This window comes from Lethenteron reissneri, unplaced genomic scaffold (assembly GCF_015708825.2).
Source record: "Lethenteron reissneri isolate LAM-NWPU_2019-01 unplaced genomic scaffold, ASM1570882v1 scaffold_1519, whole genome shotgun sequence".
In the NCBI taxonomy this organism is placed as follows: domain Eukaryota; kingdom Metazoa; phylum Chordata; class Hyperoartia; order Petromyzontiformes; family Petromyzontidae; genus Lethenteron; species Lethenteron reissneri.
Window position 1 is genome coordinate 4,814 of NW_026891244.1, and position 17,184 is coordinate 21,997.

At 40.6% G+C, this 17,184-nt stretch overlaps 1 protein-coding gene across 1 annotated transcript; it reads left to right on the forward strand.

Moving 5' to 3' along the window:
* The first annotated feature begins 252 nt into the window (after nt 1–252).
* Nucleotides 253–15,757, forward strand: LOC133362539 (uncharacterized). The gene is made up of 10 exons (XM_061581492.1): nt 253–338; nt 2,731–2,872; nt 3,929–4,033; nt 5,223–5,313; nt 7,856–7,924; nt 9,121–9,196; nt 10,061–10,138; nt 10,304–10,406; nt 13,252–13,357; nt 15,018–15,757. Exons 4-10 carry the CDS (start codon nt 5,226–5,228, stop codon nt 15,041–15,043), a joined length of 546 nt encoding a protein of 181 aa, XP_061437476.1. The 5' UTR covers nt 253–338; nt 2,731–2,872; nt 3,929–4,033; nt 5,223–5,225; the 3' UTR covers nt 15,044–15,757.
* The last annotated feature ends 1,427 nt before the right edge of the window (nt 15,758–17,184 follow it).

Below are 17,184 nucleotides of genomic sequence, written 5' to 3' on the forward strand. Positions count from 1 at the left end.
AAGGAGGGAAGAAAGGGGGCGCCTTGAAAAAATAATATGCATATCAAGAGGAATTTAGCATATTTATGGGAAATGCAGGTATGTGATTAGTACTACTTATGCTCGTGCATTATGCAGAATTAGCAGCATCAAAGGGAGGGGGATAAGGGAAATGCAGGTATGTGATATGGGAAATGCAGGTATGTTGATTAGTACTATTTATTGGCCTACAAATGTTAACTTGCAACTTCGTCTTGTTCCCAAACAGTACAAGGTAATCGCTTGGTCAGAACACAGAGTTATGCAGAAGCCATTGACAAGTTTACCGACGCAATTAGCTTATGTCCGCGAGATCATCGGTAAGTCAACTCCCGTAGTGTAGTTTAACACGTAGGCTTTCGCGACCAATATTCATAATCAATGAGTTGATAGTTAATGATGACGTCATCCCTGCTGCTGCTGCTCTATATAAGAACGGGAGACACAGCAGAGTCCTCACCATTCTGGCGAATTGCCCGATGATGCTGGATGCAATTACCAGCGAAACGTCGTGCTACTCAAACTTGTAAATGTTGTGGCTTCACTGCTTCAACACACCGGTGGGCTAAAGCAGTGAACTATTTGTCTTTTGTCAACGTGACACTTTTTTGCTGATTGGCCGTGTCGGGTGGTGGAGGGTTACGACACATTTATAAATAACGCCATCTAAACCCAACAACGTTGATTATGAATCTCATAGTGTAACTTGACAATTTTTAAAGCAAAATTTGAATACTAATATTAACATTCCATGAGCATTAAACACTTCTATACAGCCAATTTGAGTTGATGGAAAGTAGCTTGGCAGTTCAACGTCTGTGTGTGTGTGTGACAGGCATAATGCATTCTAAAGGCAAAATGTTGCGTGATAAAGTTGGCAGGATGGGAACATCACAGCGAGTTACGACTTAAACTGCTTGATGACGTCTTTCCAATGATTGCCGAGTTTGTACCCATCCTCTCGGTTGAAACTGTGTCTGTATATATGGATGGCTTCATGAACAAATCTTTGTTGATAGCCAGTGCGCGTACAAAGTACCTTCATCTTAGAGAAATCGTGTGAGCCCACCGCATTGAAACAATGATCAGCCACGGCCGACGCGTTGATCCTGCCGTGTTTCAGATCCGCCTCATGCTCACGGAACACGGTCCGAGACGCCAGGGTACTGCATATCCATATTCTTAGGTTTTTTCGGTAAAGTCACCAGGTAGGTAAAAACATTAAAATTAATCAAAGTAAAATAAAATAAAATCACGACGTTTCGGAGGCAACACAAGCTTCCGTCTTCAGGTGGAACCGTCACAGCCACGACAGCTGTATCAAGTAGATGTGTTGCCTCCGAAACGTCGTGATTTTTATTTTATTTTAATTTTATTAATTTTAATGTTTTTACCTACATGGTGACTTTACCGAAAAACCTAAGAATATGAATCCTTGCAGTCACGAAAGCTTCAAATCTAGAATTACTGCATATCCTTCACAGATGGGATCAGATTACGAATTTGACGTAGAGTTAAATGGAGCCTGGATCTTGTGTTTGCTCAAGATTTAGGAAATATTTTGGTGACCCCTGCTATGTATGGCAAGGTGATGGTTTTGATGGTTCTTTCCCAACGTTTGGGGTGAACGCTTTACGGATTGTGTGGTCCGAATATTCATTCAGCTTGAGAGCTTGGTGTACGTGATAAAGTTCACTGGCTCGGTGATGATGGTCGGAGATACATGGAGCTCTATGGTGTAGCGTTTTGATAAGGGAATTCTTTTGGGATGGATGGTGGTGGGAGTCAGGTTTTAGATAAGCATCCGTATGGGCGGCTTTGCTGTAGACAGGGTGTCCCATTGAGCCATCAGTTCTCTTTTCGATTAAAACATCCAAGAATTCTAGATTTGAAGCTTTCGTGACTGCAAGGATTCATATTCTTATGTTTTTTCGGTAAAGTCACGTAGGTAAAAAACCTAAGAATATACATCCAAGAATGGTAACTTGCCATACTTTTCCACCTCAATGGTGAATGTGATGGCTGGGTGTATGTAATTAATGTGGTTGAGGAATTGGTTCAGAGCTGGTAGGCCATGTGGCCAGATGACGAATGTGTCATCTTGCGTACCTCTTCCACAAAGACGGATAACAACCTTGTCAACGTGTAACTTTTAACGTGTTGATCTGTTACCTACATGTTTCCAATCAGATGCAGACATTTTTAAATCCTTTATATTAAGTTCACTCGCTTGCTTGCTTGCGCGCTTACGACCGTGCACATTTTTCGGTCGTTTTTTAACCCACTTCCCGTGAGCCAATCGAGCTGACATTTTGCACACAGACTCGTTGTGCGTGACAATTATTTTCGTGAAAATTTTTTTTCCAAAATTTGCTACTTTTTAGGAAAAAAAATTTCATATTTAATTTAAAATAGCAATGTGATAAAAATGGAACTCTTACTCAAGAATAACAGAAATGAATAATAAAATAAAACCGATGCCACGCGTATAAAGGATTTATAGTGAAAAACTTTGTTTTTACGGGTTAATTTTTTAACGTGTTGATCTGTTACCTACATGTTTCCAATCAGACGCAGACATTTTTTCCGTCAACGTTCAGTGTGATTTCAAGAGTGTCTTATCCACATGGCCTAGTTCAATTCGGAGCAATCGAATTCTAAAGATGGTCTGTCAATTGGATTTGATTTCTCATCTGTGTCATTATTCACCAGATTTTATGGAAATCGGTCATTTTGTTTGGAACATCTTGGATTGTACACTGATGCCTTGTTCGATGCGGAGATCGCTATATATCTAAACCCAACATGGCCCCGGGGATACTTCAGACAAGCGCGGGCTTGCATTGGACTGAAGGTAAGGCTGCTGTGTTTGCAATCTTTGACAGTTCACGTGCAATTTGCATTACACCGTTGACTGGCTTTTTAAAGATAAAGGACTAATTACAGTAAAACCTTGGATTGCGAGCATAAATCGTTTGTAATCCAAAGCACTCGTATATCAAAGCACTCGTTGTTTATCAGTCGTGATCACGTGACAAAGCGTATACTATATGTACTGCTCGTATTGCAAGACGTCGCTCGTTTATCAAGTTAATATTTATTTTAAAATCCTTTATATTAAGTTCGCTTGCTTGCTTGCGCGCTTACGACCGTGCAAATCTTTCGGTCGTTTTTTAACCCACTTCCCGTGATCCAATCAAGCTGATATTTTGCACACAGACTCGTTGTGCGTGACAATTTCTTTTCGTGAAAAAAATTTTCCATAACTTTACACTTTGTAGGAAATTTTTTTTCATATTTAACTTAAAATGCTTGCGTTGTGGCCGAAACGTCGTGAGAATTATTTTATTATGTTTTATTTTTATTATTTTATTACTTCCCTTCTACGTGACTTTACCGAAAGAACCAAGAAGAGGAATCCCTGCAGTCACGAAAGCTTTAAATCGAAAACAAATATCACGTTTTATGTTTCATTTGTTTAATCGTGTTATCGTTGTTATTATTAGGACTTAGATTAAGATCTAATAACATTTTAGGTTTGAAATATGTAAAAGATGTGAAAATCCGAAGGGGTTCACACTTTTTCTCGACCCTGCAGAAGAAAAACAGCTTGTGGAGTATTTAGCTTTGTTCTAAATGTCCGTTTCAATTGCTCAGGAAGTCACGGAGTTATTCACCCCCCCCCCCACCATTATATGAATCGTCAGGAACAGGTGTTGCAATTCAATTCAAGGATAAAATTACTTTATTTCTCCTTTGGATTTTCTCATGTTCTGTCTTGTACTGTGTGCATTCAAATAAGTCCATCAATTGTATGCATGCATTTATTTAATTGTTACATGCCTACTGACCTTCCGTTGCGCATGTAAGTTTCTGACTAAAACACGTGTTGTGTTTGTTAATTTGACAGCGTTACAGAGAGGCTGAAAGTGCGTTATGTCAGCTGATTTCTTTAAATGTGTCTTCTGAAGAAGCCAAACAAGAGCTTAGGAAAGTGCGAACACTTCTCCTTGTGGTAAGCCGGTGCACCAGTGTCATACATTGTGTGTGCATATTGGAGTGTCTTTAAGTTGAGGCATAAGCAAATGACTTCGGACAATTTTTCACAAGGTAATTGAGTGCAAACGTAATCTCCATCTATATCAAAGGCAAAGTTGTAATTGTGTGTGTTTGTTCAAAATGTTTAGCGTACTTCCCGACATGCAACAAACTGGAAATTAGCCATGTGGCTACTTTCCAGACTGTACACCATGCAGGCATTATAAAAATACACTTTTTTGGGGGGGGGGAGCTCAATAATGCATTTATTTTTTGCACGGCAAGTGAGCTGTGACGTAAAATCTGTCACGTGACCCGCGCATGTGGAAGCGTAACGCAATGTAGTGTAGTGGTTAGCGTGCCACGCTATGAACGCGGCGTCCCGAGTTCGATTCCCGCTCACGGCCACCGCCGGTGACGATTATTTCAACCGCTCCTGGGCCTCCCCTAGGTCGACTCAGCCTCAAACGAGTAACTGGTGCGGTGTGTGAACATCGCCACTGGGTGAAGCCAGGTAGTACAGCTCGTGTGTGTATTCATGTAAAGTGATTTTCACAGCTGATAAAGTCGTGCGGAACTTTAATGAGAATGTATATATGGCAGAGGTCGCTAACGGGTTTTGATTCCTTACCCATACCCGTACCCGGCCGCACCAGGGTCGCAAATGGGTACCCGTTCCCTACCCGTACCCGTACCCTACCCGAAATGAGTGACGAACGGTGACTCACCAGTGACTCACGGCCTACCCGTACCCGGCCGCACCAGGGTCGCAAACGGCTACCCGTACCCGTACCCTACCCGATACGGGTATCGGGTACCCGGTTGCGACCTCTGATAAATGGTAATGTTGCCCTTTGACCTTGAGCGAAATGGACATTTTGGCCTCGTGCCAAATTCATGATCGCTTGCAGAGTGCCAATTGCCATCTCGCATGCGTGGAATTAATAAGTTAGCACCGTCGTATGTGAAAACCGGTTAGATTTAAAGCTTTCGTGACTGCAGGGATTCATATTGTTGGTTGTTTCGGTAAAGTCACGTAGAAGGGAAATAATAAAATAATATTGTTTTATTGTTTAATATAATATTGTTTAATACTAATATTATTTTATTATTATTTTACCTAGAATACACATCTGGTTTGCCGATGTTTCTCTGCGCTTTTGTAGGAGATGGGCTTTCCACAGCAGCAGTCGGAGGCTGCAATCTTGGAGTACGACACGGTGTACGCCGCTTCAGAAGCACTGCTTCGAAACACAGGTGCTTATTGCAAAGCTTGTATTTTTGAAATGCCGTGTTTGTTGCCATAATTGTCCTAATCCCTACGATGAGCTTTGCTTAGCGTGGATGCTTGATGTGGATGGATACTACAGCTCTGCACAGCGATCTCGCCACGGTGGTAGCAAGATGTTAACTACCTCGCCTGGTATACAGGAGGTCGTGGGTTCTGTGAGATGTTAACTACCTCGCCTGGTATACAGGAGGTCGTGGGTTCTGTGAGATGTTAACTAGCTCGCCTGGTATACAGGAGGTCGTGGGTTCTGTGAGATGTTAACTACCTTGCCTGGTATACAGGAGGTCGTGGGTTCTGTGAGATGTTAACTACCTCGCCTGGCATACAGGAGGTCCTGGGTTCTGTGAGATGTTAACTAGCTCGCCTGGTATACAGGAGGTCGTGGGTTCTGTGAGATGTTAACTACCTCGCCTGGCATACAGGAGGTCGTGGGTTCTGTGAGATGTTAACTACCTCGCCTGGTATACAGGAGGTCGTGGGTTCTGTGAGATGTTAACTACCTCGCCTGGTATACAGGAGGTCGTGGGTTCTGTGAGATGTTAACTACCTCGCCTGGCATACAGGAGGTCGTGGGTTCCATCCCAACCCTGACGCCTGCTGCTGTGTATTGGGAGCTTGCGTGCTCTGTCCATGGTTTTCCCCTTCACATTTAGAAGCATGCGTGTTTAGAGTATTTGCTATAAATTTCCACAAGTCACTTCATTGAGCTTCATTTGTGGCCAGTTGTCATCTGAAAAAGAGATGTTTAGCTTAGTGGCCTTACCTGATAACATTTAAAGTTTGATTCTAGATTGGAAGTTTTCGTGACTGCAAGGATCCATACTCTTTGGTTCTTTCGGAAAAGTCACGTAGGTAGAAAATAAAAATAATGATAAAATTTAAAATACAAATGAAATTAACTCAATTTTAGTTATTTTCATCTTTAAAATTAAAATAACTAAACTTTAGTTATTTTAATTTTACATCTTAATTTTATTCTTTTTTTCACCTACGTGACTTTACCGAAAGAACCAAAGAGTATTTAAAGGTTAGTATCGATTTTAGCAGCAGCCATAACACTCGTCAATTCACAAACTCGGAACTTAAGTACTCACCAATCAGCTGACTGTCACTGATTGCGGTTTGCTCTAATTACATGCAAGCATCGCTGACTGTAACGAATGTTCCTTTTTTATTCCATTGTGTTAAATCACAAATGTGTAATGTATTTTAGTTGTAGACACTATTTGATACACTAATCGAGAAATTTAAACCAATACACCGTTCAAAAGTAATGCAATGCTAAATCATACATTTCGATTTAAAGCTTTCGTGACTGCAGGGATTCATCTTCTTGGTTCTTTCGGTAAAGTCATCACGTAGAAGGGAAGTAATAAAAAAATAAAAATAAAACTAATAAAATAATTCTCACGACGTTTCGGCCACAACGCAAGCAGCCGTCTTCAGGTGGAGAACAGGTCTGTCAAGTAGACTTCAGACTCTGTCTACTCGACAGACCTGTTCTTCACCTGAGGACGGCTGCTTGCGTTGTGGCCGAAACGTCGTGAGAATTATTTATTGTGTTTTATTTTATTATTTTATTACTTCCCTTCTACGTGATGACTTTACCGAAAGAACCAAGAAAATAAATATTCTCACGACGTTTCGACTGCAACACAGGCAATCACCATCAGTTGTGAAATCCACAGCAAGAAAATTTGAAAAAAGTGGCGATTTTTCTTAACGTCAGCACCATAGACAGCGATTTGGCAGTTTGCCAGATGAACGAGTCCATCTTTGTTTTATTGTTTTATATTTTATTATTTCCCTTCTACGTGACTTCACCGAAAGAGCCAAGAATATAATGCTACAACATGTTAAAGCAACACAATCTGGTTATACCCAGCACGTTATGGGCAATCTCCCCAACTCGGTGAGTGTGACGATGAGCTGTATAGGAATGTTTTTGTTTCACGAACTTGTGTTCACTTTGGTGTGATCTCGCCTCACGTTGACCTCCTTTTCACAGATACTCCCAATTCACTTAGCACGTGTTTAAAACACGTGCTTCCCCAATGTATCGCCTTTGTAAAACAACAAGTTTATTAACTCGGCCAAGCTTTCCTGGATGAAACTTGTTTTATTTTCTTGGATAAAAAAACGTGTATTCTTACTTGCCTGGATAGAACATGTATTCTTACTGCCAGAGGTCGCAAATGGGTTTTGATTCCTTACCCGTACCCGTACCCGGCCGCACCAGGGTCACAAACGGCTACCCGTACCCGGCCGGGTACGGGTAGCCGGGTTTCGGGTAGGGTACGGGTATCGGGTACCCGGTTGCGACCTCTGCTTACTGCCTGGATGAAACATGTGTTCTTGCTTTGCTGTACTTGGTGGTAGTAAACCGACGTTTGTCACCATTTTGGAACGGTAAAGCAACTGGTGTTTATTCTCGAGATTATCAAAAGAATGTGAATCTTCTGGGAATGAGAACACTGATCCTGTATCTGATTTCTACTCCTGTTTCAGGTTCCTTGTCAACATCCGGTGTGGGCAACGTGGGGATACAGAATGATAAACCACCAAGTCCTCAGCCTAGTAAGTAAACTTGTGTATAACTAATATATACGTCGAAGGAAATGTTTTTTATAATTGTGCGTATCGTGTTAGAAAGCTGTACATCCATTTCAATAAATGAGCCTCTTACACTAGAAATGTTTGTATGGAAACATGCAAATGGACAAATGCGTTCGGAATTGCTAACTTATTACCCATGAACTTGCATTGAAATTCCCAAACGAATTGCACTGGTAATAAGATGGAATGTGCATTTCATTCTTTAAAAATAAATAGTTTTTTTTGTGGTACATTTATAGAAATTGGTGTCTGGTCCAACACCAATTGAGACTAGGCTCTAAGAAAAGCTGTCTCGGGTGTGGACCAATCAACTTCAAGGACAGTGCATATCATTATCAGAGTTGTTTCTTTTTAATTGCATTTTGACTTCTTGTGTTGAGGTTATTGCAAACATGATGCCTTGTATAAAGGTGTCAGATTTTGTACCAGTTAAAAGGGTAAAAATCTACTACTATATTTTGCCACTGGTAAAGGAGATGTCTCATAGTGTAAATGCTTACCCCAAGCTTTCAATACTCTGATAGTGCGCTGTTTTTGAGTTGTGCGCCTTTTGGCGTCATCTGGTCCAACACCAATGGAGACTAGGCTCTAAAGAAAGCCGTCTTGGGTGTGGACCAATCAACTTCAAGGACAGTGCACATCATCATCAGAGTTGTTTGCATTTTGACTGCTTGTGTTGTGGTTATTGCAAACATGATGCCTTGTATAAAGGTGTCAGATTTTGTACCAGTTGAAAGGCTAAAAACCTTTCACTACACGCCAGTGTTGTCAGAGAGAATGAGCGAGTGTAGAGTGAGCTTAGGTTGGTGGTCACCTCCCTACGTGTCATGTGAACGTGTTACCGTTCTGTTCAGAAATAAATAGAGCTGTCTTTCCAGCTCAGTGTGTGCGCCTCGATCGAACCATCTCACTCGCATCATCAGGTTTCCTGTGTGCTGTACAAGTAACGAGTCGCCACGAACAGTGACAAACCTAACTAAATGGCCGGTGGTGTCTGGTTTTACGGCACATTTATATGAATGCGATCTAACCCAAAGAAAACCTTTATTATGCAGGATATTGGTCGCGAGAGCCGGCGTGTTCAACTACGTGGATCCTTTATCTAAAACGCCATCCTATTTGTGTGTTGCCCGCACCACGTTGTGCATGTACACAAGCTGTAGATGTCGCCGCACAGAGGAGCCAAGACTCACGTGGTGCTTTGGGCAATTCTCCAGTGCCTCCACCACCTTCGTGAGTAACGCACCATCGCTGTGACACTTGAATCCGTAGCGTAATGTCATGGTTTTGCTTGATAATGTTACTGGTAGACTTGCAACACAATATGCGTGCATCATTAGACCTTCTTTGCCAGTACGAAAATATAATAATAGGATTTTTCACCTTTTTTCAGGCAACAAAACTAAAAAAATATTTTGATGTGGACCAATCAGCTTCAAGTACAATGCCAATATATTGTCATAGTGTGTTTTTGTTTGCATTTTGACTGCAAGTATTGTGGTTAATGCAGACATGAATCCTCGTAGAAAGGTTTCAGTTTTGTTGCCAGAAAAAAGGGGAAAAACCCTACTATTAATATGCGTGCAATTGAGATACTTTCCAAATGTTAAGATCCATAGTACAAAGGTGGCATTTTAAATCATCCTTTATATTAAGTTCACTTGCTTGCTTGCTTGCGCGCTTACGACCGTGCAAATATTTCGGTCGTTTTTTAACCCACTTCCCATGATCCAATCGGGCTGACATTTTGCACACAGACTCGTTGTGCGTGACAATTTATTTTCGTGAAAAAATTTTTTCCAAAATTTTCCACTTTTTAGGGATTTTTTTTTATATTTAATTACCAATTGCTTAATGGTGGCAGGCAATCATCTGACCCATAGGTGGCAGCCATCTCAAGCCAGAGGATGAGAGGACTCTAGCCGCCACGCATATAAAGGATTTATAGTGAAAAACTTTGTTTTTACGGGTTAATTTTTTGCATATAAAAAATGAAAATTAAGCACTTGTGAGCATGCTGGCTATGTTATCTAACGACTCTTTACCATTTTATTAGTCCGTCTGCAGTTTAAATTTTGTATTTTATTTTATTCTCAGGTATAAGCATGTCTCTTTATGGGTGGGAAATATCACTTCTGCTGTTACTGAAAAAATGCTTCAAAAGCTGTTTCACCCGTAAGTATGTATTTGCGGCTATACGGTGTGTTACTATTCCAAACATCTAATATTGACTGCATTCACAATACATATTCTTTACCAAAAGAACCAAAGAGTAATGGATTCGTGCGGTCGCGAAAGCTTCAACTCAACATCGCCCCGATCGATTTGTCACTTGTACAGATTTGGACAGATCCACAGCATCCGAATACTGGTGGACAGGAAGTGTGCGTTTGTCAACTACACGGACAAGGAGGCCGCTGAGAGAGCTCTCTGGTCCCTGCAGGTGCGTTTGTGGATGCCGAGGGAAGGGCCTCTATGGCATCTGCGGTCACCGTGCGCCTCTGTTAATCACACTGGTCAACACACTTTGTCTGGCATAAGGTATTACAGTGATCCCTCGCCACTTCGCGGTTCAAGTTTCGCGGCCTCAGTGCATCGCGGATTTTTCTAACTGATTTAAAGGCCTCATTATTATACCTGTGCAGTAACACCATCATCATCATCATTCATCATCACATTCATCGAACTGCACAGGTCTGTCATCGTCGTCATCGTCATTGTCATTGTCGTCGTCGTCATTACTGGAGTCAAGTCTCAAGATACTACTGTCATTGGTGAGTGTAGAACACCATAATACGTATCGTATGAGAGAGAGAGTGAATGTATAATATTAAGGTTTTATAATTAAATATATTTAAGTAAAATATATAAAGTATAAATATACATATTTTAAACATTCTGGTACCCACACACACATATACGGAAATTCCTAGGGGGCCAATCCTACTTCGTGGATTGTCACCTATCGCGAGGGGTTCCGGTCCCCATTAACCGCGATCAATGAGGGATCACTGCACAACGGTTTTAAGTCAATTTCGGGGCGCTGATTCCAAATCAGGGAACAAACACCGAGAATAAACGTCAGATTTAATTCATAACAAGTATAACCCGTAAAAACAAAGTTTTTAACTATAAATCCTTTATATGCGTGGCGGCTCGAGTCCTCTCGTCCTCTGGCTTGCGATGGCTGCCACCTATGGGTCAGATGATTGCATGGCAGCATTAAGCAATTGGTAATTAAATATAATATTTTTTCCTAAAAAGTGTAAAATTTTGGAAAAAAAATTTCACAAACATTAATTGTCTCGCACAACGAGTCTGTGTGCAAAATGTCAGCTCGATTGGATCACGGGAAGTGGGTTAAAAAACGACCGAAAGATTTGCACGGTCCTAAGCAAGCAAGCGAACTTAATATAAAGGATTAAAAAAATTAACCCGTAAAAACAAAGTTTTTCACTAAATCCTTATATGCGTGGCATCGGTTTTATTTTATTATTCATTTCTGTTTTTCTTGAGTAAGAGTTTCATTTTTATCACATTGGTATTTTAAATTAAATATGAATTTTTTTTCTTTAAAAAGTGTAAAAATTTGGAAAAAATAATTTTCACGAACATTAATTGTCACGCACAACGAGTCTGTGTGCAAAATGTCAGCTCGATTGGATCACGGGAAGTGGGTTAAAAAACGACCGAAAGATTTGCACGGTCCTAAGCAAGCAAGCAAGCGAACTTAATATAAAGGATTTAAAAATTGATCTTGGGCAGGACATCTTGCAAGAATGGGTGGTAGCCAAGGGATGAGTGTGGCGATGGAATGGGCGGCGTTTCAATGGAATGACATCCAGGATTATGAGGGACGGTGATGACGTGGGGAGGTAGATGATTGCTGACGATCATGAACATTGTGACATGTTGATGTCCTGATCGTGGACACGCTTAACTCCCATCGCTACCGAGGGGGGGTGTGAACGGCGATGAATGAGACCCTCTGATAACACTGGTCAACACGCTTTGTCTGGCATGAGGTATTACAACGGTTTCAAGGGAATTTTGGGGTGCCGATTCCAAATCTGGATTCAGTTTTTGTTTATCACGTCAGGTTTTTGAGATATCAAATATTGCATTTTCAATAAAAAATGCGGAAGAAAAATATTAAATAAATGTGGATATCTACATAAAATGATATTATAAACACACTAACCTAAAATACAGCACCCTATTTTAACACTAAAGCAGTCACTGACTCGCAACAACTTGCAATCATAAGTGACAGAGTTAATTTCGGGTAAAATCAATGAAAATGGGGTATGCCGATAGCAGAGAAATGAGATGTGATAGAGCAAATCTGAGATCAGATTTGGAATCAGCACCCTGAAATTAGTCTGAAACAGCTGCAAAAGTCCAGGCCAGTTGATTTTTTATTGTTGTTGACCAGTGTTACAGACAGAATTGCTGTTTTTCAATCAATGTCCAGCGTTTGTGTTCCATGACGCAAGATTGTAGATGTTGTGGCTTGGCTCTCCAACACACCGGTGTGTTGTACTAATATACGACACTATACACTACACTATACACTACTATAAACTACACGAATCACTACTATACACTTACACTATACACTGCTACACGATACACTACACTATACACTACTATACACTTACACTATACACTGCTACACGATACACTACACTATACACTACTATACACTTACACTATACACTACACTACTATACACTACACTACTATACACTACACTACTATACACTACACTACTATACACTACACTATATACTACACTATACACTACTATACACTACACTGTACACGACTTTACACTACACTATACACTACTATACACTATACACTGCTACACGATACACTACACGATACACTACACTATACACTACACACTAGTGCTGTACTAGTGACTAATTTGCCACGTTCTGTTTACGTGACAACCCTCACTAGTTGGCTGTGTGGGGTGGTGGCGGGTTTAACGACACATTGATATATTTATGCGATCTCACCCCCCAAAAAACTCTTCCTATGGACGCAATCCAAGAAACAAAAGCAAAATATTGCAGAAAATACACCGTACTCCGACACTGTGTGCAAAAATCCCAGTGGGATGCAAGTCAAACAACAACAACAACAACCACAAGACAACTTAGATTAAGGCCATCAGTCTAACTCTGTACTACAACAAACAAACATGGCTAAACCAATACTGTACACTTTTGGAAATCACCAAAATAAAGCCATGTGTCTCTCCCTTGTGTCCTCAACAGGGACGCAGAGTAGCAGACACCAATCTGCTCATCGACTTCCAGAGTGTCTCCGCAAAGACCATCGCAGCCGCCTTTCAGCAGCCTTCAGCAGTTCCGCCAGAACACGGTAACGGCTTCTCCAAAATGCAAAGCAAAGATGGGTTTCAGTAAACTCGACGCATTGTGGTGAGAAGTTCAATCCGTCTTCTTGGTTTTTTCGGTAAAGTCACGTAGAAGGGAAATAGTAAAATAATAAAAAATAAAACATTAAATAATTCTCACGACGTTTCGGCCACAACGCAAGCAGCCGTCTTCAGAATCTCTGCCTTCTCGACAGACCTGTTCTCCACCTGAGGACGGCTGCTTGCGTTGTGGCCGAAACGTCATGAGAATTATTTCATTATGTTTTATTTTTATTATTTTATTATTTCCCTTCTACGTGATGACTTTACCGACAGAACCAAGAAGATGAATCCCTGCAGTCACGAAAGCTTTAAATCGAAATGCATGTTTTAGCATTGCATTACTTTTGAACGGTGTATTGGTTTAAATGTCTCGATCAGTGTATCAATTAGTGTCTACAACTAAAATACATTACGCATTTGTGATTTAACACAATGGAATAAAAAAGGAACATTCGTTACAGTCAGCGATGCTTGCATACAATTAGAGCAAACTGCAATCAGTGAAAGTCAGTTGATTGGCGATTACTTAAGTTCCGAGTTTGTGAATTGACGAGTGTTATGGCTGCTGCTAAAATCGATACTAAACTTTAAATACTCTTTGGTTCTTTCGGTAAAGTCACGTAGGTGAAAATAAGAATAAAATTAAGTGTGAAATTAAAATAACTAAAATTTAGTTATTAAAATTTTAAAGATGAAAATAACTAAAATTGAGTTAATTTTATTTGTATTTTACATTTTATCATTATTTTTATTTTCTACCCACGTCACTTTACCGAAAGAACCAAAGAGTATGGATCCTTGCAGTCACGAAAACTTCCAATCTAGAATCAAACTTTAAATGTTATCAGGTAAGGCCACTAAGTTCAATCCGCTCTCTGCCGCGTCATTATGCAAGTGCATGTCAACGTGGGAATGATGAAGACCCGCTCGCGTGATTCACTGTAGTTTGAGTAAAGATTTTGGACTGCAGGGATATTTAAAATCGATGGCGGTTGATCCTAATAATCCTCACCCCCATTTTCACCCCACTCAGTGCTAGCAGTGGCTGTTCAGTTAACTTGATATTTCATCTTCTTGGTTCTTTCGGTAAAGTCATCACGTAGAAGGGAAATAATAAAATAATAAAAATAAACATAAAATAATTCTCACGACGTTTCGGCCACAACGCAAGCAGCCGTCCTCAGGTGAAAACCAGGTCTGTCGGGGAGACAGCGTCTGAATGAAACAGCACACGAGCTTGGAGCATATATCGTGTGCTGTTTCATTCAGACGCTGTCTCCCCGACAGACCTGTTCTCCACCTGAGGACGGCTGCTTGCGTTGTGGCCGAAACGTCGTGAGAATTATTTTATTATTTTTATTTTTATTATTTTATTACTTCCCTTCTACGTGATGACTTTACCGAAAGAACCAAGAAGATGAATCCCTGCAGTCACGAAAGTTTTAAATCGAAATTTAACTTGATATTTATTGTGTCCTAAGCACCATTTACCAACATGCCACTCATCTCACATTTACATTCTATATACTAACCAACACACTTGTATGGATATAATGTAAGCGCTGCTTTGATCATTGCAATTGTTGATTTGTCTCTTCCCAGATGAGTTTACCGGTCTGTCTCCTTGAATGGACTTCAAACCCACCCTGGTCACAGGGCCACTGTGTTGTTCCACAATATAGTTTTTGCATTTAATAAACCGGCATTATGAAGCGTTCTGACTTCGTGTTTGGAGCTGTTAATGACGTGAAGGTGGCAAACGTTTTTCATGTCGGCACCGGCCTTTGAAAGACGTGTAGCAATTTGACCACTTGCTGTAAAACCACCCACGTGGATAAGACATCCACAATTAGTTTGAGCACGGGGCGTATTCACTTGTTTGGACTGTCAAATAAATAGTCATGAAAGTCATTGTGGTTGTTGGGGACTTTCTATTTGGCCTTGATTTGGAAATAGAAGTTTTGGTCAATTCCTATTTTGGATAATGCTTCACCTGGATTTCAACCAAACAATGAATGCCTTTCGCAGCTCTGCTGAAATAATGTCATCTCAGAATCTACCGAGGATGCTGTTGTGATGCTTCTCCGTATGTGACAGCAATCAAGATGTTCCCGTTTTTATAAGCCATACGCTGAACATATGCCTGGGACTTTCATTAGTTTTGATCTATAGTTTAGTATGCTCTTTAGGTGTTTAATAAAGTCTACAAATGTACAGTAAACATCAAAGCTTAACATACGTTGTCATTTCATCAGCAATTTTCACATCCTAAACAACAAAAGTCTTATTTTGCACGCATTCAGAAGCCGAGACTTTAACGTTGTCTGCAGCGACACAGCTGAATTTGCCACCTTGCAGATTGAGAACATCTGCAATTACTACTAATGTTTAAGATTAATATTTACATGTTGCAATCATCTCAATGTGCTCTGCCTTGGACGTGTGTTCAAGGTAGAGCACAAGTCTTGCCTAGAGAGGTGGTTCAAACAAGTTGGTGCCATTCCCAGTCCAAGGCCCGCGATTTAAAGATGATGATTTCGCGCCACCAGGAGGAACTCTTTCTCTATATTCTAAGCCAGTTTCACCAAGCGGAGGGTTTCAACTGGAATCCAGCGACGTGGCCCAACTTTACGTTGCCAACGATCGCCGCTCGCTTGCAGACCTCACGACAATCGGTGAAATACCGCGGATTGCAAACGCAGTTTGTCAAGGCATTGGGGGGATGGGTATTTGGCACCGCAATTGGTTAAGCCCCTTTTCTTCTTTCAACGTTGACATTCCGGTGTCTAGTTCGTGGTGAATATATTAGCAAGGTATTTGTTAAGTCCTTCATGTAAAATGTCGTTTTTGCAAATCTGCTATGTGAATGACAAGCGGGAATTTATTATTGATTAATTTCGCTATGCCAGCTAATGAACCTTTTTCGAATTTGACATGTAGTGTTTTACAAATGTCACATTTTTTTACGTTTTTTCTGCTATCGGTTTTAAAGTTTGAACGAAAAAACGATGTTTCATGTTCAGCTGAATTGTTGTTTGTTGATTAAAACGTTTTAAGTGAAATGCTAAAAGTTTTCTCTTTTGCAATTTATTTTTTGTAATGAATGTTGCTTTCATGCCAGCCACTTGCAATAGACATCACGAATTGTAAATGCGAACCTCTTAGTATCTTTGATAATACATCTTATTTGTAACTTTGCATTTCGATGCGGTATGTCACTAAACTTATTGCGTGCAGAACTTGCTATAAGATATTCTTGGTTCTTTCGGTAAAGTCACGTAGAAGGGAAATAATATTATTTAATTGTTTCCCTTCTATGCGACTTTACCGAAAGAACCAAGAATATGAATCCCTGCACTCTCATATTACATCATCCCATGATGTAAAACATTGATTACAGTGATTTTTATAAAAATAAAATTGCTGAAAATTCATAATTCTGATCTCAAGGGAATAATCACATTTGTGTGGGTCCCTGCGAATATCACCCCCGGGCACGACTCACTCTGGCGATGGAGAAACTCGGCATGGCCTGCTCGATGATCATTAGTGTCAGCGTGAATGATTTGTGTGCTGCGTCGTGTGATTCCAAATGGAAATGTTCATCTCGGAAGTCGGTTCACACAAAGACTTGATTATCACTTCCTCTCATCTAATAATGCTGCCTCTCTCTTCCCCGTGCGTGTGGGTGTGTATAGCTCGTGCGGTGTCGTGTGTATGAGATACAACAACAATTACAGTTGCACGTGCTGCCACATTTGACGTGTGA

Coding starts and splice junctions, on each gene's coding strand:
- LOC133362539 (XM_061581492.1), top strand. CDS start 5,226: ATGGGCTTTCCACAGCAGCAGTCGGAGGCTGCAATCTTGGAGTACGAC. Junction 5,314..7,855: donor AGCACTGCTTCGAAACACAG/GTGCTTATTGCA, acceptor CTCCTGTTTCAG/GTTCCTTGTCAACATCCGGT. Junction 7,925..9,120: donor ACCACCAAGTCCTCAGCCTA/GTAAGTAAACTT, acceptor CATGTACACAAG/CTGTAGATGTCGCCGCACAG.